The sequence below is a fragment of the Chiloscyllium punctatum genome, chromosome 34, assembly GCF_047496795.1.
Source record: "Chiloscyllium punctatum isolate Juve2018m chromosome 34, sChiPun1.3, whole genome shotgun sequence".
NCBI classification, from domain to species: Eukaryota; Metazoa; Chordata; class Chondrichthyes; order Orectolobiformes; family Hemiscylliidae; genus Chiloscyllium; species Chiloscyllium punctatum.
This window is the reverse complement of record NC_092772.1, coordinates 39,760,528-39,788,490: the sequence shown is the minus strand read 5'-3', so window position 1 is coordinate 39,788,490 and position 27,963 is coordinate 39,760,528. Positions and strand designations below refer to the sequence as shown.

Below are 27,963 nucleotides of genomic sequence, written 5' to 3'. Positions count from 1 at the left end.
GTGTTAATGGGACGTGTGTTTTAGGGAGTGTGTGTTAGTAGTAGTACGTGTGTTTGAGGGAGTGTGTGTTAGTGGTACGTGTGTTTGAGGGTGTGTGTGTTAATGGGACGTGTGTTTTAGGGAGTGTGTGTTCGTGGTACGTGTGTTTGAGGGGGTGTGTGTTAGTGGTACGTGTGTTTGAGGGGGTGTGTGTTAGTGGTACGTGTGTTTGAGGGACTGTGTGTTCGTGGTACGTGTGTGTGAGGGGGTGTGTGTTAATGGGACGTGTGTTTTAGGGAGTGTGTGTTAATGGTACGTGTATTTGAGGGTGTGTGTGTTAGTGGTACGTGTGTTTGAGGGAGTGTGTGTTAGTGGTACGTGTGTTTGAGGGAGTGTGTGTTAGTGGTACGTGTGTTTGAGGGGGTGTGTGTTAATGGGACGTGTGTTTTAGGGAATGTGTGTTCATGGTACGTGTGTTTGAGGGGGTGTGTGTTAGTAGTACTGTGTTTGAGGGAGTGTGTGTTAGTGGTACGTGTGTTTGAGGGGGTGTCTGTTAGTGGTACGTGTGTTTGTGGGGGTGTGTGTTAGTAGTACGTGTGTTTGTGGGTTTGTGTGTTAGTGGTACGTGTGTTTGAGGGGGTGTGTGTTAGTGGTACGTGTGTTTGAGGGAGTGTGTGTTAGTGGTACGTGTGTTTGAGGGAGTGTGTGTTAGTGGTACGTGTGTTAGTGGTACGTGTGATTGAGGGGGTGTGTGTTAATGGGACGTGTGTTTTAGGGAGTGTGTGTTAGTGGTACGTGTGTTTGAGGGTGTCTGTGTTCGTGGTACGTGTCTTTTAGGGAGTGTGTGTTAGTGGTACGTGTGTTTGAGGGGGTGTGTGTTCGTGGTACGTGTGTTTGAGGGGGTGTGTGTTAGTGGTACGTGTGTTTGAGGGGGTGTGTGTTAGTGGTACGTGTGTTTGAGGGGGTGTGTGTTAGTAGTACGTGTGTTTGAGGGGGTGTGTGTTAATGGGACGTGTGATTTAGGGAGTGTGTGTTAGTAGTACGTGTGTTTGAGGGAGTGTGTGTTAGTGGTACGTGTGTTTGAGGGTGTGTGTGTTAATGGGACGTGTGTTTCAGGGAGTGTGTGTTAGTGGTACGTGTGTTTGAGGGGGTGTGTGTTAGTGGTACGTGTGTTTGAGGGGGTGTGTGTTAGTGGTACGTGTGTTTGAGGGACTGTGTGTTAGTGGTACGTGTGTGTGAGGGGGTGTGTGTTAATGGGACGTGTGTTTTAGGGAGTGTGTGTTCGTGGTACGTGTGTTTGAGGGGGTGTGTGTTAGTAGTACGTGTGTTTGAGGGGGTGTGTGTTAGTGGTACGTGTGTTTGAGGGGGTGTGTGTTCGTGGTACGTGTGTTTGAGGGAGTGTGTGTTCGTGGTACGTGTGTTAGAGGGAGTGTGTGTTAATGGTACGTGTGTTTGAGGGAGTGTGTGTTCATGGTACGTGTGTTTGAGGGAGTGTGTGTTAGTGGTACGTGTGTTTGAGGGAGTGTGTGTTAGTGGTACGTGTGTTTGAGGGGGTGTGTGTTAATGGGACGTGTGTTTTAGGGAGTGTGTGTTCATGGTACGTGTGTTTGAGGGGGTGTGTGTTAGTAGTACTGTGTTTGAGGGAGTGTGTGTTAGTGGTACGTGTGTTTGAGGGGGTGTGTGTTAGTGGTACGTGTGTTTGTGGGGGTGTGTGTTAGTAGTACGTGTGTTTGTGGGTTTGTGTGTTAGTGGTACGTGTGTTTGAGGGGGTGTGCGTTAGTGGTACGTGTGTTTGAGGGAGTGTGTGTTAGTGGTACGTGTGTTTGAGAGAGTTTGTGTTAGTGGTACGTGTGTTAGTGGTACGTGTGTTTGAGGGGGTGTGTGTTAATGGGACGTGTGTTTTAGGGAGTGTGTGTTAGTGGTACGTGTGTTTGAGGGGGTGTGTGTTAGTGGTACGTGTGTTTGAGGGAGTGTGTGTTAATGGGACGTGTGTTTGAGGGTGTGTGTGTTAGTGGGACGTGTGTTTGAGGGGGTATGTGTTAGTGGTACGTGTGTTTGAGGGGTTGTGTGTTAGTGGTACGTGTGTTTGAGGGGGTGTGTGTTAGTGGGACGTGTATTTGAGGGGGTGTGTGTTAGTGGTACGTGTATTTGAGGGGGTGTGTGTTAGTGGTACGTTTGTTTGAGGGGGTGTGTGTTAGTGGTACGTGTGTTTGTGGGTTTGTGTGTTAGTGGTCCGTGTGTTCGAGGGGGTATGTGTTAGTGGGACGTGTGTTTGAGGGGGTGTGTGTTAGTGATACGTGTGTTCGAGGGGGTATGTGTTAGTGGGACGTGTGTTTGAGGGGGTGTGTCTTAGTGGTACGTGTGCTTGAGGGTGTGTGTGTTAGTGGGACGTGTGTTTGAGGGGGTATGTGTTAGTGGTACGTGTGTTTGGGGGGGTGTGTGTTAGTGGGACGAGTGTTTGAGGGGGTGTGTGTTCGTGGGACGTGTATTTGATGGGGTGTGTGTTAGTGGTACGTGTATTTGAGGGGGTGTGTGTTAGTGGTACGTGTGTTTGAGGGGGTGTGTGTTAGTGGGACGTGTGTTTGTGGGTTTGTGTGTTAGTGGTACGTGTATTTGAGGGGGTGTGTGTTAGTGGTACGTTTGTTTGAGGGGGTGTGTGTTAGTGGTACGTTTGTTTGAGGGGGTGTGTGTTAGTGGTACGTGTGTTTGAGGGGGTGTGTGTTAGTGGTACGTGTGTTTGAGGGGGTGTGTGTTAGTGGTACGTTTGTTTGAGGGGGTGTGTGTTCGTGGTACGTGTGTTTGAGGGGGTGTGTGTTAGTGGTACGTGTGTTTGAGGGTGTGTGTGTTAGTGGTACGTGTGTTTGTGGGTTTGTGTGTTAGTGGTACGTGTGTTTGAGGGGGTGTGTGTTAGTGGTACGTTTGTTTGAGGGGGTGTGTGTTAGTGGTACGTGTGTTTGAAGGGGGTGTGTTTGTGGTACGTGTGTTAGAGGGAGTGTGTGTTAGTGGTACGTGTGTTTGAGGGGGGGTGTGTTCGTGGTACGTGTGTTTGAGGGGGTGTGTGTTAGTGGTACGTGTGTTTGAGGGAGTGTGTGTTTGTGGTACGTGTGTTTGAGGGTGTGTGTGTTAGTGGTACGTGTGGTTGAGGGGGTGTGTGTTAGTGGTACGTGTGTTTGAGGGTGGGTGTCTTAGTGGTACGTGTGTTTGAGGGGATGTGTATTAGTGGTACGTGTGTTTGAGGGTGTCTGTGTTAGTGGTACGTGTGTTTTAGGGAGTGTGTGTTAGTAGTACGTGTGTTTGGGGGGTGTGTGTTAGTGGTACGTGTATTTGAGGGTGTGTGTGTTAGTGGTACGTGTGTTTGAGGGTGTGTGTGTTAGTGGTACGTGTGTTTGAGGGAGTGTGTGTTAGTGGTACGTGTGTTTGAGGGGGTGTGTGTTAGTGGTACGTGTGTTTGAAGGAGTGTGTGTTAGTGGTACGTGTGTTTTAGGGAGTGTGTGTTGGTAGTACGTGTGTTTTAGGGAGTGTGTGTTAGTAGTACGTGTGTTTTAGGGAGTGTGTGTTAGTAGTACGTGTGTTTTAGGGAGTGTGTGTTAGTGGTACGTGTGTTTTACGGAGTGTGTGTTAATGGTACGTGTGTTTTAGGGAGTGTGTGTTAGTGGTACGTGTGTTTGAGGGTGTCTGTGTTCGTGGTACGTGTGTTTTAGGGAGTGTGTGTTAGTGGTACGTGTGTTTGAGGGAGTGTGTGTTAGTGGTACGTGTGTTTGAGGGGGTGTGTGTTAGTGGTACGTGTGTTTGAGGGAGTGTGTGTTAGTGGTACGTGTGTTTTAGGGAGTGTGTGTTAGTAGTACGTGTGTTTGAGGGTGTCTGTGTTAGTGGTACGTGTGTTTTAGGGAGTGTGTGTTAGTCGTACGTGTGTTTTAGGGAGTGTGTGTTAGTGGTACGTGTGTTTTACGGAGTGTGTGTTAATGGTACGTGTGTTTTAGGGAGTGTGTGTTAGTGGTACGTGTGTTTGAGGGTGTCTGTGTTCGTGGTACGTGTGTTTTAGGGAGTGTGTGTTAGTGGTACGTGTGTTTGAGGGGGTGTGTGTTCGTGGTACGTGTGTTTGAGGGGGTGTGTGTTAGTGGTACGTGTGTTTGAGGGGGTGTGTGTTAGTGGTACGTGTGTTTGAGGGGGTGTGTGTTAGTAGTACGTGTGTTTGAGGGGGTGTGTGTTAATGGGACGTGTGTTTTAGGGAGTGTGTGTTAGTAGTACGTGTGTTTGAGGGAGTGTGTGTTAGTGGTACGTGTGTTTGAGGGTGTGTGTGTTAATGGGACATGTGTTTTAGGGAGTGTGTGTTAGTGGTACGTGTGTTTGAGGGGGTGTGTGTTAGTGGTACGTGTGTTTGAGGGGGTGTGTGTTAGTGGTACGTGTGTTTGAGGGACTGTGTGTTAGTGGTACGTGTGTGTGAGGGGGTGTGTGTTAATGGGACGTGTGTTTTAGGGAGTGTGTGTTCGTGGTACGTGTGTTTGAGGGGGTGTGTGTTAGTAGTACGTGTGTTTGAGGGGGTGTGTGTTAGTGGTACGTGTGTTTGAGGGGGTGTGTGTTAGTGGTTTGTGTGTTTGAGGGAGTGTGTGTTCGTGGTACGTGTGTTAGAGGGAGTGTGTGTTAATGGTACGTGTGTTTGACGGAGTGTGTGTTAGTGGTACGTGTGTTTGAGGGAGTGTGTGTTAGTGGTACGTGTGTTTGAGGGAGTGTGTGTTAGTGGTATGTGTGTTTGAGGGGGTGTGTGTTAATGGGACGTGTGTTTTAGGGAGTGTGTGTTCATGGTACGTGTGTTTGAGGGGGTGTGTGTTAGTAGTACTGTGTTTGAGGGAGTGTGTGTTAGTGGTACGTGTGTTTGAGGGGGTGTGTGTGAGTGGTACGTGTGTTTGTGGGGGTGTGTGTTAGTAGTACGTGTGTTTGTGGGTTTGTGTGTTAGTGGTACGTGTGTTTGAGGGGGTGTGTGTTAGTGGTACGTGTGTTTGAGGGAGTGTGTGTTAGTGGTACGTGTGTTTGAGGGAGTGTGTGTTAGTGGTACGTGTGTTAGTGGTACGTGTGTTTGAGGGGGTGTGTGTTAATGGGACGTGTGTTTTAGGGAGTGTGTGTTCGTGGTACGTGTGTTTGAGGGGGTGTGTGTTAGTGGTACGTGTGTTTGAGGGAGTGTGTGTTAGTGGTACGTGTGTTCGAGGGAGTGTGTGTTAATGGGACGTGTGTTTGAGGGTGTGTGTGTTAGTGGGACGTGTGTTTGAGGGGGTATGTGTTAGTGGTACGTGTGTTTGAGGGGGTGTGTGTTAGTGGTACGTGTGTTTGAGGGAGTGTGTGTTAGTGGTACGTGTGTTAGAGGGAGTGTGTGTTAATGGTACGTGTGTTTGAGGGTGTGTGTGTTCGTGGGACGTGTGTTTGAGGGGGTATGTGTTAGTGGTACCTGTGTTTGAGGGGGTGTGTGTTAATGGGACGTGTGTTTTAGGGAGTGTGTGTTAGTAGTCTATGTGTTTGAGGGGGTGTGTGTTAGTGGTACGTGTGTTTGAGGGAGTGTGTGTTAGTAGTCCGTGTGTTCGAGGGGGTGTGTGTTAATGGTACGTGTGTTTGAGGGGGTGTGTGTTAGTAGTCCGTGTGTTTGAGGGGGTGTGTGTTAGTGGTACGTGTGTTTGAGGGAGTGTGTGTTAGTGGTCCGTGTGTTTGAGGGGGTGTGTGTTAGTGGTCCGTGTGTTTGAGGGGGTGTGTGTTAGTGGTCCATGTGTTTGAGGGGGTGTGTGTTAGTAGTCCGTGTGTTTGAGGGGGTATGTGTTAACGGTCCGTGTGTTTGAGGGGGTATGTGTTAACGGTCCGTGTGTTTGAGGGGGTGTGTGTTAGTAGTCCGTGTGTTTGAGGGGGTGTGTGTTAGTAGTCCGTGTGTTTGAGGGGGTGTATATTAGTGCCTGTGTGAACCCTGTTGTAGGCCGTGATCTTCCTCACACACCTGGACCCCCCCCGCAGCGTTGCGACCCTTGAACAATGCCGACTGACAGGCTCACCATGTGCATTCTGTAGAGGATGCTGATCCCGAGGGTCATGAACGGTTTGGAGAAGTCAATCACTTTCTCTCTCTCAGCTGTGATGGTGAACGCAGCGACAGCAAGATCAGCTTTCTGTAATTACACCAACCAGCTCGTCACCTTCAACAGTCATCCACCCTCCATCATTCTGCCTCTCCTTTCACTAGGGTGCTCTCTCTCTCTCTCTCTGTCTCCCCCTGTATTTATCTGTCTCTCTGTCCCACCCTGTCTTTATCTGTCTCTCTCCCTCTGTCTCCCCTGTCTCTATCTGTCTCTCTCTCCCTCTGTCACCCCCTGTCTTTATCTGTCTCTCTCTCTCTCTGTCACCCCCTGTCTTTATCTGTCTCTTTCTCTCTCTCTGTCACCCCCTGTATTTATCTGTCTCTCTCTCCCTCTGTCTCCCCCTGTCTTTATCTGTCTCTGTCTCTCTCCCTCTGTCTCCCCCTGTCTTTATCTGTCTCTCTCTCCCTCTGTCTCCCCGTCTTTATCTGTCTCTGTCTCTCTCTCTCTGTCTCCCCCTGTCTTTATCTGTCTCTCTCTCCCTCTGTCTCCCCCTGTCTTTATCTGTCTCTCTCCCTCTGTCTCCCCCTGTCTTTATCTGTCTCTCTCTCTCTCTCTGTCTCCCCCTGTCTCTATCTGTCTCTCTCCCTCTGTCTCCCCCTGTCTTTATCTGTCTCTCTCCCTCTGTCTCCCCCTGTCTTTATCTGTCTCTCTCCCTCTGTCTCCCCCTGTCTCTATCTGTCTCTCTCTCCCTCTGTCACCCCCTGTCTCTATCTGTCTCTCTCTCCCTCTGTCACCCCCTGTCTTTATCTGTCTCTCTCTCTCTCTCTCTCTCTCTGTCACCCCCTGTCTCTATCTGACTCTCTCTCCCTCTGTCACCCCCCGTCTTTATCTGTCTCTCTCCCTCTGTCTTCCCTGTCTCTATCTGTCTCTCTGTCCCTCTGTCACCCCCTGTCTCTAACTGTCTCTCTCTCCCTCTGTCACCCCCTGTCTTTATCTGTCTCTCTCTCTCTCTGTCTCCCCTGTCTCTATCTGTCTCTCTCTCCCTCTGTCACCCCCTGTCTCTATCTGTCTCTCTCTCCCTCTGTCACCCCCTGTCTTTATCTGTCTCTCTCTCTCTCTCTCTCTGTCACCCCCTGTCTCTATCTGTCTCTCTCTCCCTCTGTCACCCCCTGTCTTTATCTGTCTCTCTCCCTCTGTCTCCCCTGTCTCTATCTGTCTCTCTCTCCCTCTGTCACCCCCTGTCTTTATCTGTCTCTCTCTCTCTCTCTCTCTGTCACCCCCTGTCTTTATCTGTCTCTCTCTCCCTCTGTCACCCCCTGTCTCATAGAACATAGAACATAGAACATAGAACAATACAGCACAGAACAGGCCCTTCGGCCCACGATGTTGTGCCGAACTTCTATCCTAGATTAAGCACCCATCCATGTACCTATCCAAATGCCGCTTAAAGGTCACCAATGATTCTGACTCTACCACTCCCACGGGCAGCGCATTCCATGCCCCCACCACTCTCTGGGTAAAGAACCCACCCCTGACATCTCCCCTATACCTTCCACCCTTCACCTTAAATTTATGTCCCCTTGTAACACTCTGTTGTACCCGGGGAAAAAGTTTCTGACTGTCTACTCTATCTATTCCTCTGATCATCTTATAAACCTCTATCAAGTCACCCCTCATCCTTCGCCGTTCCAACGAGAAAAGGCCGAGAACTCTCAACCTATCCTCATACTCTCCATTCCAGGCAACATCCTGGTAAATCTCCTCTGCACCCTCTCCAAAGCTTCCACATCTTTCCTAAAGTGAGGCGACCAGAACTGCACACAGTACTCCAAATGTGGCCTAACCAAGGTCCTGTACAGCTGCAACATCACTTCAACGCCTCTTGAATTCAATCCCTCTGCTAATGAACTCATTTATCTGTCTCTGTCTCTATCTCTGTCTCTGTCTTCCCCTGTCTTTATCTCTCTCTCTATCTCTATCTCATCCTGTCTTTATCTGTCTCTCTCTCTGTCCTCCCCCTGTCTTTATCTGTCTCTCTCTCTCTATTTCACTCTGTCTCACCCTGTCTTTATCTCTCTCTCTCCGTCTCCTCTGTGTTTATCTCTCTCTCTCTCTCTCTGTCTGCCCCATCTTTATCTGTCTCTCTCTCTCTCTATTTCACTCTGTCTCACCCTGTCTTTATCTCTCTCTCTCTCCGTCTCCTCTGTGTTTATCTCTCTCTCTCTCTCTCTGTCTGCCCCGTCTTTATCTGTCTCTCTCTCTCTCTCTCTGACTCCCCATCTTTATCTGTCTCTGTCTCTCTCTCTGTCTCCCCTGTCTTTATCTGTCTCTGTCTCTCTCTCTGTCTCCCCTGTCTTTATCTGTCTCTCTCTCTCTGACTCCCCATCTTTTTCTGTCTCTGTGTCTCTCTCTGTCCCACCCTGTCTTTATCTGTCTCTCGCTCTCTCTCTCTCCCCCGTCTTTATCTGTCTCTCTCTCTCTCTGTCACCCCCTGTCTTTATCTCTCTCTCTCTCTCTCTATCACCCCCTGTCTTTATCTGTCTCTGTCTCTCTCTCTCTCTCTCCCCCTGTCTTTATCTCTCTCTCTCCCTCTGTCTCCCCCTGTCTTTATCTGTCTCTCTCTCTCTCTGTCACCCCCTGTCTTTATCTCTCTCTCTCTGTCACCCCCTGTCTTTATCTCTCTCTCTCTCTGTCTCCCCCTGTCTCTCTCCCCCCCTCTCTCTCTCGTCTCCCCCGTCTCTCTCGCTCTCTCTGTCTGTCTCCCCCTGTCTCTCTCTCTCTCTCTCTCTGTCTCCCCCTGTCTCTCTCTCTCTGCCTCTCTCTCTCTCCCCCTGTCTTTATCTCTCTCTCTCTCTCTCTCTCTCTCGGTCTCCCCCTGTCTTTATCTGTCTCTCTCTCTCTCTCTGTCTCCTCCTGTCTCTCTCTCTGCCTCTCTGTCTCTGTCTCCCCCTGTCTTTATCTCTCTCTCTCTCTCTGTCTCTGTCTCCCCCTGTCTTTATCTCTCTCTCTCTCTGTCTCTGTCTCCCCCTGTCTTTATCTCTCTCTCTCTCTGTCTCTGTCTCCCCCTGTCTTTATCTCTCTCTCTCTCTGTCTCTGTCTCCCCCTGTCTTTATCTCTCTCTCTCTGTCACCCCCTGTCTTTATCTCTCTCTCTCTCTGTCTCCCCCTGTCTTTATCTCTCTCTCTCTCTGTCTCCCCCTGTCTCTCTCTCTGCCTCTCTCTCTGTCTCTGTCTCCCCCTGTCTCTCTCTCTCTCTCTGTCACCCCCTGTCTTTATCTCTCTCTCTCTCTGTCTCCCCCTGTCTCTCTCTCTGCCTCTCTCTCTGTCTCTGTCTCCCCCTGTCTCTCTCTCTCTCTCTGTCTCCCTCTGTCTCTCTCTCTGTCTCCCCCTGTCTCTCTCTCTGCCTCTCTCTCTCTCTCTGTCTCCCCCGTCTCTCTCTCTCTCTCTGTCTCCCTCTGTCTCTCTCTCTCTCTCTCTGTCTCCCCCTGTCTCTCTCTCTCTCTGTGTCTCCCCCTGTCTCTCTCTCTCTCTCTCTCTCTGTCTCCCCCGTCTCTCTCTCTCTCTCTGTCTCCCCCTGTCTCTCTCTCTCTCTCTCTCTCTGTCTCCCTCTCTCTCTCTCTCTCTCTCTCTGTCTCCTCCTGTCTCTCTCTCTCTGCCTCTCTCTCTCTCTCTCTCTGTCTCCTCCTGTCTCTCTCTCTCTCTCTCTCTCTCTCTCTCTGTCTCCCCCTGTCTTTATCTCTCTCTCTGTCTCCCCCTGTCTCTCTCTCTCTCTCTCTCTGTCTCCCTCTCTCTCTCTGTCTCCCTCTCTCTCTCTCTCTCTCTCTCTGTCTCCCCTGGTCTCTCTCTCTCTCTGTGTCTCCCCCTGTCTCTCTCTCTCTCTCTCTCTCTCTGTCTCCCCGTCTCTCTCTCTCTCTCTCTGTCTCCCCCTGTCTCTCTCTCTCTCTCTCTCTCTGTCTCCCTCTCTCTCTCTCTCTCTCTCTCTGTCTCCTCCTGTCTCTCTCTCTCTGCCTCTCTCTCTCTCTCTCTCTGTCTCCTCCTGTCTCTCTCTCTCTCTCTCTCTCTCTCTCTGTCTCCCCCTGTCTTTATCTCTCTCTCTGTCTCCCCCTGTCTCTCTCTCTCTCTCTCTCTGTCTCCCTCTCTCTCTCTGTCTCCCTCTCTCTCTCTCTCTCTCTCTCTGTCTCCCTCTGTGTCTCTCTCTCTCTCTCTCTATCTCCCTCTGTGTCTCTCTCTCTCTCTCTCTCTCTGTCTCCCCCTGTCTCTCTCTCTCTGCCTCTCTCTCTCTCTCTCTGTCTCCCCCTGTCTCTCTCTCTCTCTCTCTTTCTCTCTCTGTCTGTCTCCCCCTCTCTCTCTCTCTCTGTCTCCCCCTCTCTCTCTCTCTGTCTGTCTCCCCCTCTCTCTCTCTCTGTCTCCCCTGTCTCCCTCCTCTCTCTCTCTCTCTCTGTCTCCCTCTGTGTGTGTGTCTCTCTCTCTCTGTCACCCCCTGTCTTTATCTCTCTCTCTCTCTGTCTCCCCCTGTCTCCCTCTCTCTCTCTCTCTCTCTGTCTCCTCCTGTCTCTCTCTCTCTGTCTCCCCCTGTCTCCCTCTCTCTCTCTCTCTCTCTCTCTCTGTCTCCCCCTGTCTCTCTCTCTCTGCCCTCTCTCTCTCTCTCTCTGTCTCCCCCTGTCTCTCTCTCTCTCTCTCTTTCTCTCTCTGTCTGTCTCCCCCTCTCTCTCTCTCTGTCTCCCCCTCTCTCTCTCTCTGTCTGTCTCCCCCTCTCTCTCTCTCTGTCTCCCCTGTCTCCCTCCCTCTCTCTCTCCTCCTGTCTCTCTCTCTCTCTCTCTCTCTCTCTGTCTCCCCCTGTCTCCCTCTCTCTCTCTCTCTCTCTCTCTGTCTCCTCCTGTCTCTCTCTCTCTCTCTCTCTCTCTCTGTCTCCCCCTGTGATACCTGAATACAGCCGTGGTGATAAGCTGTGATCCTTAATGAATAGGCCAGGGGGCCTTCTGTGAGTGAATTCGCGACCCCCTATCTCTGTGAAACCCTGAGAAGACCCAGACAGAGAAGCTGTGTTCAGCTCACAGTGTCCTGCCACCAAAGAGAAATCAACTACTTTGTCAACTCTCCCTCCTGCCCTCTGACCCATGCTGTTTCTGTGAGAGAGAGAGGGAGGGAGTGTATAAGTGGGTTAGAGTGTAGATTCGATTCCCTACAGTGTGGAACAGGCCCTTCGGCCCAACCAAGTCCACACCAACCCTCCAAAGTGCAACCCACCCATACCCCTATGTTTACCCCTTACCTACACTACGGGCAATTTCCATGGCCAATTCACCTGACCTGCACATCTTTGGATTGTGGGAGGAACCCAGAGGAAACTCACGCAGACACGGGGAGAATGTGCAAACTCCACACAGTCAGTCGCCTGAGGCGGGAATTGAACCCGGGTCTCTGGCGCTGTGAGACAGCAGTGCGAACCACTGTGCCACTAAGTCCACACCGACCCTCCGAAGAGTAACCCACCCAGACCCATTTCCCTCTGAGTAATGCAGCTAACACTATGGGGCAATTGAGCACGGCCAACCCACCCTGACCTGCACATCTTTGTGACTGTGGGAGGAAACCAGAGACACGGGGAGAATGTACAAACTCCACACAGAGAGTCGCCCCGAGGCGGGAATCGAACCTGGGACCAGATGCTGCAGTGCTAACCACCGGGCCACCCAAACGAATGATGTTCTGTGCTGAAGGTTTCTGACCGTACCTGTCCCTAAACTGTCATTGCTTATCGGCAACAGGAATTCTTCTTAAACCCCGGCCCCTGGTCTTTAACCGAGATGTCAGAGACACCGGGGTCTGTTTTGAAAACCATCGGCCTTCCAGCTCTGGGCCCGGCCGGGTTTTGTCCTGACGTGGCCCACAGTACCAATCCCCCCCCCCCCCCGCCGTCTCCCTGGGGCAATGCCAGCCGTGCCCATGTTACTGGGTCACCTCTGGGAGAGGAGCGGGTACCAGTGGGGCGATCCTACCCTCTGGATTAACTCTCCAACCATTCCGGTCCAGGAGCCGTTCGCCTCCGGAGCTCCGTACAGACCGTCCTCCACCAGTTTGATCTTGAAGTTGAATTTGAGGATGTCCCCGAGTTCCTTCAGCATGTCCACACAGAACCCTTCGTACTGATCGTTCGGGGAGAGCTGCTGAAAGTTCACCTTCCGCATCACGTAGGGGTTCTCCTGCAGACAGGGGGGGGGGGGCGATGGGCACAGTCACCAGGGCACACACCCAGCGGGGTACACACTCACCCGGGTACACACTCACCCGGGTACACACACACCCGGGCACACACACACCCGGGTACACACTCACCGGGGTACACACACACCCGGGTACACACACACCGGGGTACACACACACCCGGGTACACACACACCCGGGCACACACTCACCCGGGTACACACTCACCCGGGTACACACTCACCCGGGTACACACACACCCGGGTACACACACACCCGGGCACACACTCACCCGGGCACACACTCACCCGGGTACACACTCACCCGGGCACACACTCACCCGGGGTACACACACACCCGGGTACACACTCACCGGGGTACACACACACCCGGGCACACACTCACCCGGGTACACACACACCCGGGTACACACACTCACCCGGGTACACACTCACCAGGGTACACACACACCCGGGCACACAGTCCCCAGGGCACACACCCAGTGGGGTACACACTCACCCGGGTACACACTCACCCGGGTACACACTCACCCGGGTACACACTCACCAGGGTACACACACACCCGGGCACACAGTCACCAGGGCACACACCCAGTGGGGTACACACTCACCCGGGTACACACACACCCGGGGTACACACACACCCGGGTACACACACACCCGGGTACACACTCACCCGGGTACACACACACCCGGGCACACACTCCCCCGGGTACACACTCACCCGGGTACACACACTCACCCGGGTACACACTCACCAGGGTACACACACACCCGGGCACACAGTCCCCAGGGCACACACTCACTCGGGTACACACACACCCGGGTACACACACACCCGGGTACACACTCACCCGGGCACACACACACCCGGGCACACACTCACCCGGGCACACACTCACCCGGGCACACACAAACCCGGGCACACACTCACCAGGGCACACTCTCACCCGGGCACACTCTCACCCGGGTACACACACACCCAGGGACACACACACCCGGGTACACACACACCCGGGTACACACTCACCGGTGTACACACTCACCAGGGTACACACTCACCCGGCACACACTCACCGGGGCACACACTCACCGGGGTACACACTCACCTGGGTACACACTCACCCGGGCACACACACACCCGAGCACATATACACCCTCACCTGGGCACACACTCACCCGGGCACACACTTACCCGGGCACACACACCCGGGCACATATACACCCTCACCCGGGCACACACTCACCCGGGTACACACTCAACTGGGCACACACTCACCCGGGCACACACTCACCCTCAGCTGGGCACACACTCACCCGGGCACACACTCACCCGGGTACACACTCACCAGGGCACACACTCACCCGGGCACACACTCACCTGGGCACACACTCACCCGGGCACACACTCACCTGGGCACACACTCACCTGGGCACACACTCACCCGGGCACATATACACCCTCACCTGGGTACACACTCACCCGGGTACACACTCACCTGGGCACACACTCACCTGGGCACACACTCACCCGGCACACACTCACCCGGGCACGTATACACCCTTACCTGGGCACACACTCACCCGGGTACACACTCACCTGGGCACACACTCACCCGGGCACACACTCACCCGGGCACATATACACCCTCACCTGGGCACACACTCACCCGGGTACACACTCACCTGGGCACACACTCACCCGGCACACACTCACCCGGGCACGTATACACCCTTACCTGGGCACACACTCACCCGGGTACACACTCACCTGGGCACACACTCACCCGGCACACACTCACCCGGGCACGTATACACCCTTACCTGGGCACACACTCACCCGGGTACACACTCACCTGGGTACCCACTCACCCGGGCACACACACACACCCGGGTACACACTCACCAGGGTACACACTCACCCGGCCACACACACACACCCGGGCACACTCTCACCAGGGTACACACTCACCCGGGCACACACTCACCTGGGTACACACTCACCCGGGTACACACTCACCCGGGCACACACTCACCCGGGCACACACTCACCCAGGCATACACTCACCAGGGTACACACTCACCAGGGTACACACTCACCTGGGCACACACACACACCAGGGCACACACACACCCAGGCACACACTCACCAGGGTGCACACTCACCTGGGCACACACACTCACCCGGGCACACCCTCACCCGGGCACACACACACACACCTGGGCACACACTCACCCGGGTACACACTCACCCGGGTAGACACTCACTCGGACACACACACACGGGTACACACTCACCTGGGCACACACTCACCCGGGCACGCACACAACCGGGCACAAACTCACTCGGACACACACACACCCGGGGACACACTCAACCGGGTACACACTCACCCGGGCACACACACACCCTGGCACACACTCACCCTGGTACACATTCACCAGGGCACACTCTCACCCGGGCACACACTCACCCAGCACACACTCACCCGATACACACTCACCTGGGCACACACACACCCAGGCACACACTCACCCAGGCACACACTCACCCGATACACACACACCTGGGCATACACACACCTGGGCACACACACACTCACCTGGGCACACCCACACCCAGGCACACACTCTCCTGGGTACACACTCACCCGAGTACACATCCTGGTACACACACACACACACATGGGTACACACACACCTGGGTATACACTCACCATGGTACACACACACGGGTACACACTCACCCGGGTACACACACCTGGGCACACACTCACCCTGGTACACATTCACCAGGGCACACTCTCACCCGGGCACACACACACCTGGGCACACACTCACCCGGAGATACACACACCCGGGCACACACACACTCACCTGGGCACACCCACACCCAGGCACAGACTCACCCGAGTACACACTCACCCGGGTACACACACATCCTGGTACACACACACACACACACAGATAGGTACACACTCACCATGGTACACACACACACACACATGGGTACACACTCACCCGGGCACACATTCACCAGGGCACACACTCACCCAGGTACACACTCACCCGGGCACACACACACCAGGGTACATACTCACACGGGTACACACTCACCCGAGTACACATTCACCCAGGCACACACTCACCAGGGCACACACACACACTCGGGTACACACTCACCTGGGTACACACACGGGTACACACTCACCCGGGCACACACACACCTGGGTACACACACTCACCCAGGCACACACTCACCCGGGCACACACTGACCCAGGCACACACTCACCCGGGCACACACACACCCGGGTACACACACACCCGGGTACACACACACCGGTGTACACACTCACCAGGGTACACACTCACCAGGGTACACACTCACCGGGGTACACACTCACCATGGTACACACTCACCCGGGCACACACACACCCGGGCACATATACACCCTCACCCGGGCACACACTCACCCGGGTACACACTCAACTGGGCACACACTCACCCGGGCACACACTCACCCTCAGCTGGGCACACACTCACCCGGGTACACACTCACCTGGGTACACACTACCCGGGCACACACACACACCCGGGTACACACTCACCAGGGCACACACTCACCTGGGCACACACTCACCTGGGCACACACTCACCCGGGCACACACTCACCCGGGTACACACTCACCTGGGCACACACTCACCCGGGCACATATACACCCTCACCTGGGCACACACTCACCCGGCACATATACACACTCACCTGGGCACACACTCACCTGGGCACACACTCACCCGGGTACACACACACACCCGGGTACACACTCACCAGGGTACACACTCACCCGGGTACACACTCACCCGGGCACACACACACCCGGGCACATATACACCCTCACCCGGGCACACACTCACCCGGGTACACACTCAACGGGGCACACACTCACCCGGGCACACACTCACCCTCAGCTGGGCACACACTCACCTGGGCACACACTCACCCGGGTACACACTCACCAGGGCACACACTCACCTGGGCACACACTCACCTGGGCACACACTCACCCGGGCACACACTCACCAGGGCACACACTCACCCGGGCACATATACACCCTCACCTGGGCACACACTCACCTGGGCACACACTCACCCGGCACATATACACACTCACCTGGGCACACACTCACCTGGGCACACACTCACCTGGGCACACACACACACCCGGGTACACACTCACCAGGGTGCACACACTCACCCGGGCACACTCTCACCAGGGTACACACTCACCCGGGTACACACTCACCCGGGCACACACTCACCCGGGCACACACTCACCCGGGCACACACACACACACCCGGGTACACACTCTCACCAGGGTACACACTCACCCGGGTACACACTCACCCGGGCACACACTCACCCAGGCACACACTCACCCAGGCACACACTCACCAGGGTACACACTCACCAGGGTACACACTCACCTGGGCACACACACACACCAGGGCACACACACACCCAGGCACACACTCACCAGGGTACACACTCACCTGGGCACACACACACACCAGGGCACACACTCACCTGGGCACACACTCACCCGGGCACACACTCACCCGGGCACACACTCAACCGGGCACACACACACACCAGGGCACACACTCACCCGGGTACACACTGACCCGGGTACACACTCACTCGGACACACACTCACTCGGACACACACACACGGGTACACACTCACCTGGGGACACACTCACCCGGGCACGCACACAACCGGCCACAAACTCACTCGGACACACACACACCCGGGGACACACTCAACCAGGTACACACTCACCAAGGCACACACTCACCCGGGTACACACTCACCCGGGCACACACACACCTGGGCACACACTCACCCAGGCACACACTCACCCAGGCACACACTCACCCAAGTACACATCCTGGTACACACACACACACACACACATGGGTACACACTCACCTGGGCACACACACACCTGGGTACACACTCACCATGGTACACACACACACACGGGTACACACTCACCCGGGCATACACACACCCTGGCACACACACCTGGGCACACACTCACCCTGGTACACATTCACCAGGGCACACTCTCACCCGGGCACACACTCACCCAGGCACACACTCACCCAGGCACACACTCACCCAGGCACACACTCACCTGGGCACACCCACACCCAGGCACACACTCTCCTGGGTACACACTCACCCAAGTACACATCCTGGTACACACACACACACACACACATGGGTACACACTCACCTGGGCACACACACACCTGGGTACACACTCACCATGGTACACACACACACACGGGTACACACTCACCCGGGTACACACTCACCCGGGCATACACACACCCTGGCACACACACCTGGGCACACACTCACCCTGGTACACATTCACCAGGGCACACTCTCACCCGGGCACACACACACCTGGGCACACACTCACCCGGAGATACACACACCCGGGCACACACACACTCACCTGGGCACACCCACACCCAGGCACACACTCTCCTGGGTACACACTCACCCGGGTACACACACATCCTGGTATACACACACACACACACACACACACAGATGGGTACACACTCACCATGGTACACACACACACACACACGGGTACACACTCACCCGGGCACACATTCACCAGGGCACACACTCACCCAGGTACACACTCACCCGGGCACACACTCACCGGGGTACATACTCACACGGGTACACACTCACCCAGGCACACACTCACCAGGGCACACACACACACTCGGGTACACACTCACCTGGGTACACACACGGGTACACACTCACCCGGGCACACACACACCTGGGTACACACTCACCCGGGTACACACACTCACCCGGGCACACACACTCACCCGGGCACACACTCACTCGGGCACACTCTCACCCGGGCACACACTCACCCTGGTACACATTCACCAGGGCACACTCTCACCCGGGCACACACACACCTGGGCACACACTCACCCGGAGATACACACACCCGGGCACACACACACTCACCTGGGCACACCCACACCCAGGCACACACTCTCCTGGGTACACACTCACCCGGGTACACACACATCCTGGTATACACACACACACACACACACACACAGATGGGTACACACTCACCATGGTACACACACACACACACACGGGTACACACTCACCCGGGCACACATTCACCAGGGCACACACTCACCCAGGTACACACTCACCCGGGCACACACTCACCGGGGTACATACTCACACGGGTACACACTCACCCAGGCACACACTCACCAGGGCACACACACACACTCGGGTACACACTCACCTGGGTACACACACGGGTACACACTCACCCGGGCACACACACACCTGGGTACACACTCACCCGGGTACACACACTCACCCGGGCACACACACTCACCCGGGCACACACTCACTCGGGCACACTCTCACCCGGGCACACTCTCACCCGGGCACACTCTCACCCGGGCACACTCTCACCAGGGTACACACTCACCCGGGCACACACTCACCCGGGTACACACTCACCCGGGTACACACTCACCCGAGTACACACACACCCAGGCACACTCTCACCCGGGCACACACTCACCCGGTCACACACACACCAGGGCACACACACACGGGTACACACACACACGGGTACACACTCACCTGGGTACACACTCACCCGGGTACACACTCACCCGGGCACACACACACCCTCACCTGGGCACACACTCACCCGGGTACACACACACGGGTACACACTCACCTGGGCACACACTCAACCAGGTACGCACTCACCCGGGCACGCACACACCCGGGCACAAACTCACTCGGACGGACACACACCCGGGGACACACTCAACCAGGTACACACTCACCCGGGTACACACTCACCCTGGCACACACACACCCTGGCACACACACACCCTGGCACACACACACCTGGGCACACACACACCCTGGCACACACACACCTGGGCACACACACACCCTGGTACACATTCACCCGGGCACACACTCACCCGGGCACACACTCACCCGGGCACACACTCACCCGGGCACACACTCACCCGGGTACACACTCACCCTCAGCTGGGCACACACTCACCTGGGCACACACTCACCCGGGTACACACTCACCAGGGCACACACTCACCTGGGCACACACTCACCTGGGCACACACTCACCCGGGCACACACTCACCAGGGCACACACTCACCCGGGCACATATACACCCTCACCTGGGCACACACTCACCTGGGCACACACTCACCCGGCACATATACACACTCACCTGGGCACACACTCACCTGGGCACACACTCACCTGGGCACACACACACACCCGGGTACACACTCACCAGGGTGCACACACTCACCCGGGCACACTCTCACCAGGGTACACACTCACCCGGGTACACACTCACCCGGGCACACACTCACCCGGGCACACACACACACACCCGGGCACACTCTCACCAGGGTACACACTCACCCGGGTACACACTCACCCGGGCACACACTCACCCAGGCACACACTCACCAGGGCACACACTCACCAGGGTACACACTCACCAGGGTACACACTCACCTGGGCACACACACACACCAGGGCACACACACACCCAGGCACACACTCACCAGGGTACACACTCACCTGGGCACACACACACACCAGGGCACACACTCACCTGGGCACACACTCACCCGGGCACACACTCACCCGGGCACACACTCACCCGGGCACACACACACACCAGGGCACACACTCACCCGGGTACACACTGACCCGGGTACACACTCACTCGGACACACACTCACTCGGACACACACACACGGGTACACACTCACCTGGGGACACACTCACCCGGGCACGCACACAACCGGCCACAAACTCACTCGGACACACACACACCCGGGGACACACTCAACCAGGTACACACTCACCAAGGCACACACTCACCCGGGTACACACTCACCCGGGCACACACACACCTGGGCACACACTCACCCAGGCACACACTCACCCAGGCACACACTCTCCTGGGTACACACTCTCCTGGGTACACACTCACCCAAGTACACATCCTGGTACACACACACACACACACACACATGGGTACACACTCACCTGGGCACACACACACCTGGGTACACACTCACCATGGTACACACACACACACGGGTACACACTCACCCGGGCATACACACACCCTGGCACACACACCTGGGCACACACTCACCCTGGTACACATTCACCAGGGCACACTCTCACCCGGGCACACACTCACCCAGGCACACACTCACCCAGGCACACACTCACCTGGGCACACCCACACCCAGGCACACACTCTCCTGGGTACACACTCACCCAAGTACACATCCTGGTACACACACACACACACACACACACATGGGTACACACTCACCTGGGCACACACACACCTGGGTACACACTCACCATGGTACACACACACACACGGGTACACACTCACCCGGGCACACACTCACCCGGGCATACACACACCCTGGCACACACACCTGGGCACACACTCACCCTGGTACACATTCACCAGGGCACACTCTCACCCGGGCACACACACACCTGGGCACACACTCACCCGGAGATACACACACCCGGGCACACACACACTCACCTGGGCACACCCACACCCAGGCACACACTCTCCTGGGTACACACTCACCCGAGTACACACTCACCCGGGTACACACACATCCTGGTATACACACACACACACACACACACACACACACACACACAGATGGGTACACACTCACCATGGTACACACACACACACACACGGGTACACACTCACCCGGGCACACATTCACCAGGGCACACACTCACCCAGGTACACACTCACCCGGGCACACACTCACCGGCACACACACACCCGGGTACATACTCACACGGGTACACACTCACCCAGGCACACACTCACCAGGGCACACACACACACTCGGGTACACACTCACCTGGGTACACACACGGGTACACACTCACCCGGGCACACACACACCTGGGTACACACTCACCCGGGTACACACACTCACCCGGGCACACACACTCACCCGGGCACACACTCACTCGGGCACACTCTCACCCGGGCACACTCTCACCCGGGCACACTCTCACCCGGGCACACTCTCACCAGGGTACACACTCACCCGGGCACACACTCACCCGGGTACACACTCACCCGGGTACACACTCACCCGAGTTCACACACACCCAGGCACACTCTCACCCGGGCACACACTCACCCGGTCACACACACACCAGGGCACACACACACGGGTACACACACACACGGGTACACACTCACCTGGGTACACACTCACCCGGGTACACACTCACCCGGGCACACACACACCCTCACCTGGGCACACACTCACCCGGGTACACACACACGGGTACACACTCACCTGGGCACACACTCAACCAGGTACGCACTCACCCGGGCACGCACACACCCGGGCACAAACTCACTCGGACGGACACACACCCGGGGACACACTCAACCAGGTACACACTCACCCGGGTACACACTCACCCTGGCACACACACACCCTGGCACACACACACCCTGGCACACACACACCTGGGCACACACACACCCTGGCACACACACACCTGGGCACACACACACCCTGGTACACATTCACCCGGGCACACACTCACCCGGGCACACACTCACCCGGGCACACACTCACCCGGGCACACACACACCCGGGTACACACTCACCCGGAGATACACACACCCGGGCACACACACACTCACCTGGGCACACCCACACCCAGGCACACACTCTCCTGGGTACACACTCACCCGAGTACACACACACACACACACACACACACACATGGGTACACACTCACCTGGGCACACACTCACCCGGGCACACACTCACCATGGTACACACTCACCATGGTACACACACACACACACGGGTACACATTCACCCGGGTACACACTCACCCGGGCACACACTCACCCGGGTACACACTCGCCAGGACACACTCACACCCGGGTACACACACACACTCACCTGGGTACACACACGGGCACACACTCACCCGGGCACACACACTCACCCAGGCACACACTCACCCGGGCACACACTCACCCGGGCACACACTCACCCGGGCACACAAACACCTGGGTACACACTCACCCAGACCCGCACACACCCGGACACACACACACACACACCAGGGCACACACTCACCTGGGTACACACTCACCCGGGCACACACTCACCCGGGCACACACTCAACCAGGTACACACACACCCTGGTACACACACACACACACACACACACACACACACACACACACGGGTACACACTCACCCGGGCACACACTCATCCGGGCACACACTCACCCAGGCACACACTCACCTGGGTACACACACACCTGGGTACACACACACCCGGGTACACACACACCCTGGTACACACACACCCTGGTACACACACACACACACACACCCGGGTACATACTCACACGGGTACACACTCACCCGGGCACGCCCTGACCTGGATACACACTCACCTGGGCACACACTTACCAGGGCACACTCTCACCCGGGTACACACTCACCCGGGCACACACACACACTCGGGTACACACTCACCTGGGTACACACACGGGTACACACTCACCCGGGCACACACACTCACCCGGGCACACACACACACCCAGGCACACACTCACCCGGGTACACACACAGGTACACACTCACCCGGGCACACACACTCACCCGGGCACACACTCACCTGGGTACACACATACACACGGGTACACACACTCACCCGGGTACACGCACATCTGGGCACACACTCACCTGGGTACACACACTCACCCGGGTACACACTCACCCGGGCATACACACACCCGGGCATACACACACCCGGGTACACACACACCCGGGTACACACACACCCGGGTACACACACACCCGGATGCACACACACCCAGGTACACACACACACCTGGGCACACACTCACCTGGAGTGTGAGTGCGCGAGTGTGAGGGTGAGGATGAGTGTGAGGGGGTGAGTGTGCGAGTGTGAGTGCGTGAGGGTGTGAGGGGGTGAGTGTGAGGGGGTGAGTGTGAGGGGGTGAGGGCGTGAGTAGATGTGAGTGTGAGAGGTGGTGAGTGTGTGTGTGTGAGGGTGAGTGTGAGTGAGGGGGTGAGTGTGAGTGAGGGGGTGAGGGGTTGAGTGTGTGAGGGGGTAAGTGTGAGTGTGTGAGTGTGTGTGTGACAGTGAGTGTGTGAGTGTGTGTGTGACAGTGAGGGGGTGAGTGTGAGTGTGAGGGGGTGAGTGTGAGGGTGAGGGTGTGTGTGTGTGTGAGGGGGTGAGTGTGAGTGTGTGTGTTAGGGGGTGAGTGTGAGCGTGTGTGTGAGGGGGTGAGTGTGAGTGTGAGTGTGTGAGTCTGAGTGTGTGAGGATGAGGGGTGAGTGTGAGTGTGAGGTGGTGAATGTGTGAGGGTGAGCATGCACGGGGGTGAGTGTGAGAGGTGGTGAGGGTGAGGGGGTGAGGGCGAGAGTGAGTGTGTGAGGGGGTGAGATGAGTGTGAAGGTGAGTGTGTAAGGGGGTGAGGGTGAGTGCGTGAGTGTGAGGGTGAGTGCGTGAGGGTGAGTGTGTGAGGGGGTGAGATGAGTGTGAGGGTGAGTGTGTAAGGGGGTGAGGGTGAGTGCGTGAGTGTGAGGGTGAGTGCGTGAGGGTGAGTGTGTGAGGGGGTGAGGGCAAGTGTGAGGGTGAGTGTGTGAAGGGGTGAGGGGGTGAGGGTGAGTGTGTGAGGGGGTGAGGGTGAGTGTGTGAGGGGGTGAGGGTGAGTGTGTCAGAGGGTGAGGGTGAGTGTGAGAGTGAGTGTGTGAGAGAGTAAGGGTGAGTGTGTGAGTGTGTGAAGGTGAGGGTGACTGTGAGAGTGTGTGAGGGGATGAGTGTGAGGGAGTAAGAGTGAGTGTATGAGGGTGAGTGTGTGAGGGTGAGTGTGTGAGTGTGAGGGTAAGTGTGTGAGTGTAAGAGTGAGTATATATGTGTGAGGGTAAGTGTGTGAGTGTGAGGGGTGAGGGTGAGGGTGTGAGGGTGAGTGTGAGGGTGAGTGTGTGGAAGGGTGAGGGGGTGAGGGAGAGTGTGTGAGGGTGAGTGTGTGGAGGGGTGAGGGGGTGAGGGTGAGTGCGAGAGTGAGGGGTTGAGGGTGAGTGTGTGAGGGGTGAGGGTGAGTGTGTGAGGGGGTGAGGGTGAGTGTGAGAGTGTGTGGGGGGTGAGTGTGAGGGGGTGAGGGTGAGTGTGTCAGGGGGTGAGTGTGAGGAGGTTAAGGTGAGTGTGTGAGTGTGAGGGTGAGTGTGAGTGTGAGGGTGAGTGTAAGGGTGTGAGTGTGAGGGTGAGTGTGAGTGTGAGGGTGAGTGTAAGGGTGTGAGTGTGAGGGTGAGTGTGTGTGTGTAAGGGTGAGTGTGTGTGAGGGTAAGTGTGTGAGGGTGAGTGTGTGTGAGGGTAAGTGTGTGAGGGTGAGTGTGAGGGTGAGGGTGAGTGTGAGGGGTGAGGGTGAGTGTGAGGGGGTGAGTGTGAGGGTAAGTGTGAGGGTGAGTGTGAGGGTGAGTTTGAGTGTGAGGGGTGAGTGTGAGGGTGAGTCTGTGAGGGTGAGGGTGAGTGTGTGAGGGTGAGTGTGAGGGTAAGTGTGAGGGGCTGAGTGTGAGGGTGTGTGTGTGTGAGGGATTGGGTGTGATGGGGTGAGCGTGAGAGTGAGTGTGAGGGTGAGTGTGTGAGGTGGGTGTAAGTGTGAGGATAAGTGTGTTAGTGTAAGGTTGAGTGTATGTGTGTGAGGGTAAGTGTGTGAGGGTGAGTGTGAGTGTGAGGGTGAGTCTGTGAGGGGTTGAGGGTGAGGGGGTGAAGGTGAGTGTGTGAGGGGGTCAGGGTGAGTGTGTGAGGGGGTGAGGGTGAGGGGGTGAGGGTGAGGGTGAGAGTGTGTGAGGGGGTGAGTGTGAGGGGGTGAGTGTGAGGGGGTGAGTGTGAGGGGGTTAAGGTGAGTGTGAGGGGGTTAAGGTGAGTGTGAGAGGGTGAGTGTGAGTGTGAGGGTGAGTGTGAGGGGGTGTGTGTGAATGGGTGAGGGTGAGTGTGTGAGGGGGTGAGTGGGTGAGGGTGAGTGTATGAGGGTGAGTGTGAAGGGGTGAGGGTGAGTGTGAGGGTTTGTGAGGGTGTGTGTGAGGGGCTGAGGGTGAGGTGGTAAGGGGGAGTGTGTGAATGTGTGAGGGTGAGTGTGAGGGTGAAGGTGAGTGTGAGGGTGAGTGTGAGGGGTAAGGGTGAGGGTGAGTGTGAGGATGAGTGTGTGTGTGAGGGAATGAGTGTGATGGGGTGAGCGTGAGGGTGTGAGTGTGAGGGTGTGAGTGTGAGGTTGTGAGTATGAGGGTGAATGTGAGGATGTGAGTGTGAGGTTGTGAGTGTGAGGGTGAGTGTGAGGAGGTGAGGGTAATTGTGAGAGTGTGAGTGTGAGGGGAAGTGTGTTGTGAGGGGGTGAGGGTGAGTGTATGAGTGTGTGAGGGTGAGTGTGTGTGTGTGAGAGAGGGTGAGTGTGAGGGGGTGAGGGTGTGTGTGAGTGTGTGAGGGTAAGTGTGAGAGTATGAGTGTGAGGGTGAGTGTGTGTGTGTGAGGGGGTGAGGGTGAGTGTATCAGTGTGTGAGTGTGTGAGTGTGAGAGTGAGGGTGAGTGTGTGAGTGTGTGAGGGTGAGGGTGAGTGTGAGTGTGAGGGGGTGAGTGTGAGGGGGTGAGGAAGAGTGTGTGGGGGGAGTGAGGGGGTGAGGGTGAATGTGTGAGGGGGTGAGTGTGAGTGTGAGTGTGTGAGGGGGTCAGTGTGAGTGTGAGTGTGAGGGGTGAGTGTGTGAGTGTGTGTGGAGGGTAACGGTGAGTGTGTGTGGGGGTGAGGGTGAGTGTGTGAGGGGTGAGTGTGAGTGTGAGTGTGAGTGTGTGTGTGAGGGTAAGTGTGAGTGAGTGTGTGAGGGGTGAGTGTGAGAGTGTGTGAGTGTGTGAGGGGTGAGTGTGTGTGCGAGTGCGAGTGTGTGAGGGTGAGTGTGAGTGTGTGTGTGTGAGGGTGAGGGTGAGGGGTGAGTGTTAGAGTGTGTGTGAGTGTGTGAGTGTGTGAGGGGTGAGTGTGAGTGTGTGTGTGTGAGGGTGAGGGTGGTACGGGGTGTACTCACGAGGATGGTGGTGACGATGAGGGTTTTGTTGATGAGGGTCTCAGACACGTTGATATCGAGGAAGGTGGTGTCCATCGTCAATCCACGAGCTGAGTGCCAGCTTCCAATCTGGGGTGGGGGGGGGAGACAGGAACCGTGACAATCAGAGAGCAACACCCAGCCCCACCCCCAAGACAGCCCAACACAGACCACACCAGCCTGCACACCCCCCACCCCCAACACTGTCACACCCAGCAGCGTCAGGGACACGTCCGGAACTCAGTGTAAAATAACCCACACCCTCAGGCACCACACCCCACTCCAACCCCCAGGGAACAGGGCACAGGCTCAGAGAGGGTCAGGATATTGGGGGAGGGGGGGGAACATAGAGCGACAGACAGAGAAAGAGACAAGAGAGAGAGGGGAGCTGTAACACAGAGAGAGAGAGAGAGAGAGAGAGACTGTCAGAGAGAGAGGGGAGCTGTAACACAGAGAGAGAGAGAGAGAGACTGTCAGAGAGAGAGGGGAGCTGTAACACAGACAGAGAGAGAGAGAGACTGTCAGAGAGAGAGGGGAGCTGTAACCCAGAGAGAGAGAGAGAGAGAGAGACTGTCAGAGAGAGAGAGGGGAGCTGTAACACACAGAGAGAGAGAGAGAGAGAGACTGTCAGAGAGAGAGGGGAGCTGTAACACACACACACACAGAGAGAGACTGTCAGAGAGAGAGGGGAGCTGTAACACAGAGAGAGAGAGAGAGAGAGACTGTCAGAGATAGAGAGGGGAGCTGTAACACACACACACAGAGAGAGAGATACTGTCAGAGAGAGAGGGGAGCTGTAACACAGAGAGAGAGAGAGAGACTGTCAGAGAGAGAGAGGGGAGCTGTAACACATAGAGAGAGAGAGAGACTGTCAGAGAGAGAGAGGGGAGCTGTAACACAGAGAGAGAGACTGTCAGAGAGAGAGAGGGGAGCTGTAACACAGAGAGAGAGAGAGAGAGAGAGAGACTGTCAGAGAGAGAGGGGAGCTGGAACACAGAGAGAGAGAGAGACTGTCAGAGAGAGAGGGGAGCTGTAACACAGAGAGAGAGAGAGAGACTGTCAGAGAGAGAGGGGAGCTGTAACACAGAGAGAGAGAGAGAGAGAGAGAGAGAGGGGAGCTGTAACACAGAGAGAGAGAGAGAGAGAGACTGTTAGAGAGGGAGTGGAGCTGTAAGACAGAGAGAGAGAGAGAGAGACTGTCAGAGAGAGAGGGGAGCTGTAACACAGAGAGAGAGAGAGAGACTGTCAGAGAGAGAGGGGAGCTGTAACACAGAGAGAGAGAGAGAGACTGTCAGAGAGAGAGGGGAGCTGTAACACAGAGAGAGAGAGACTGTCAGACAGAGAGGGGAGCTGTAACACAGAGAGAGAGAGAGACTGTCAGAGAGTGAGGGGAGCTGTAAGACAGAGAGAG

At 55.9% G+C, this 27,963-nt stretch overlaps 1 protein-coding gene across 1 annotated transcript in view; it reads right to left on the bottom strand.

Annotated features, from left to right (window-relative positions):
• Nucleotides 1-27,963, bottom strand: part of LOC140458725 (glutamate receptor ionotropic, kainate 5-like) — a 250,325-nt gene that overhangs the window by 17,741 nt on the left and 204,621 nt on the right. The window contains exons 10-12 of the mRNA XM_072553387.1: nucleotides 26,535-26,642; nucleotides 12,031-12,234; nucleotides 6,009-6,122 (exon numbers count right to left, since the gene is read on the bottom strand). Of these exons, the coding sequence (XP_072409488.1) occupies nucleotides 6,009-6,122; nucleotides 12,031-12,234; nucleotides 26,535-26,642 (426 nt within the window). The remainder of the gene's footprint in view (nucleotides 1-6,008; nucleotides 6,123-12,030; nucleotides 12,235-26,534; nucleotides 26,643-27,963) is intronic.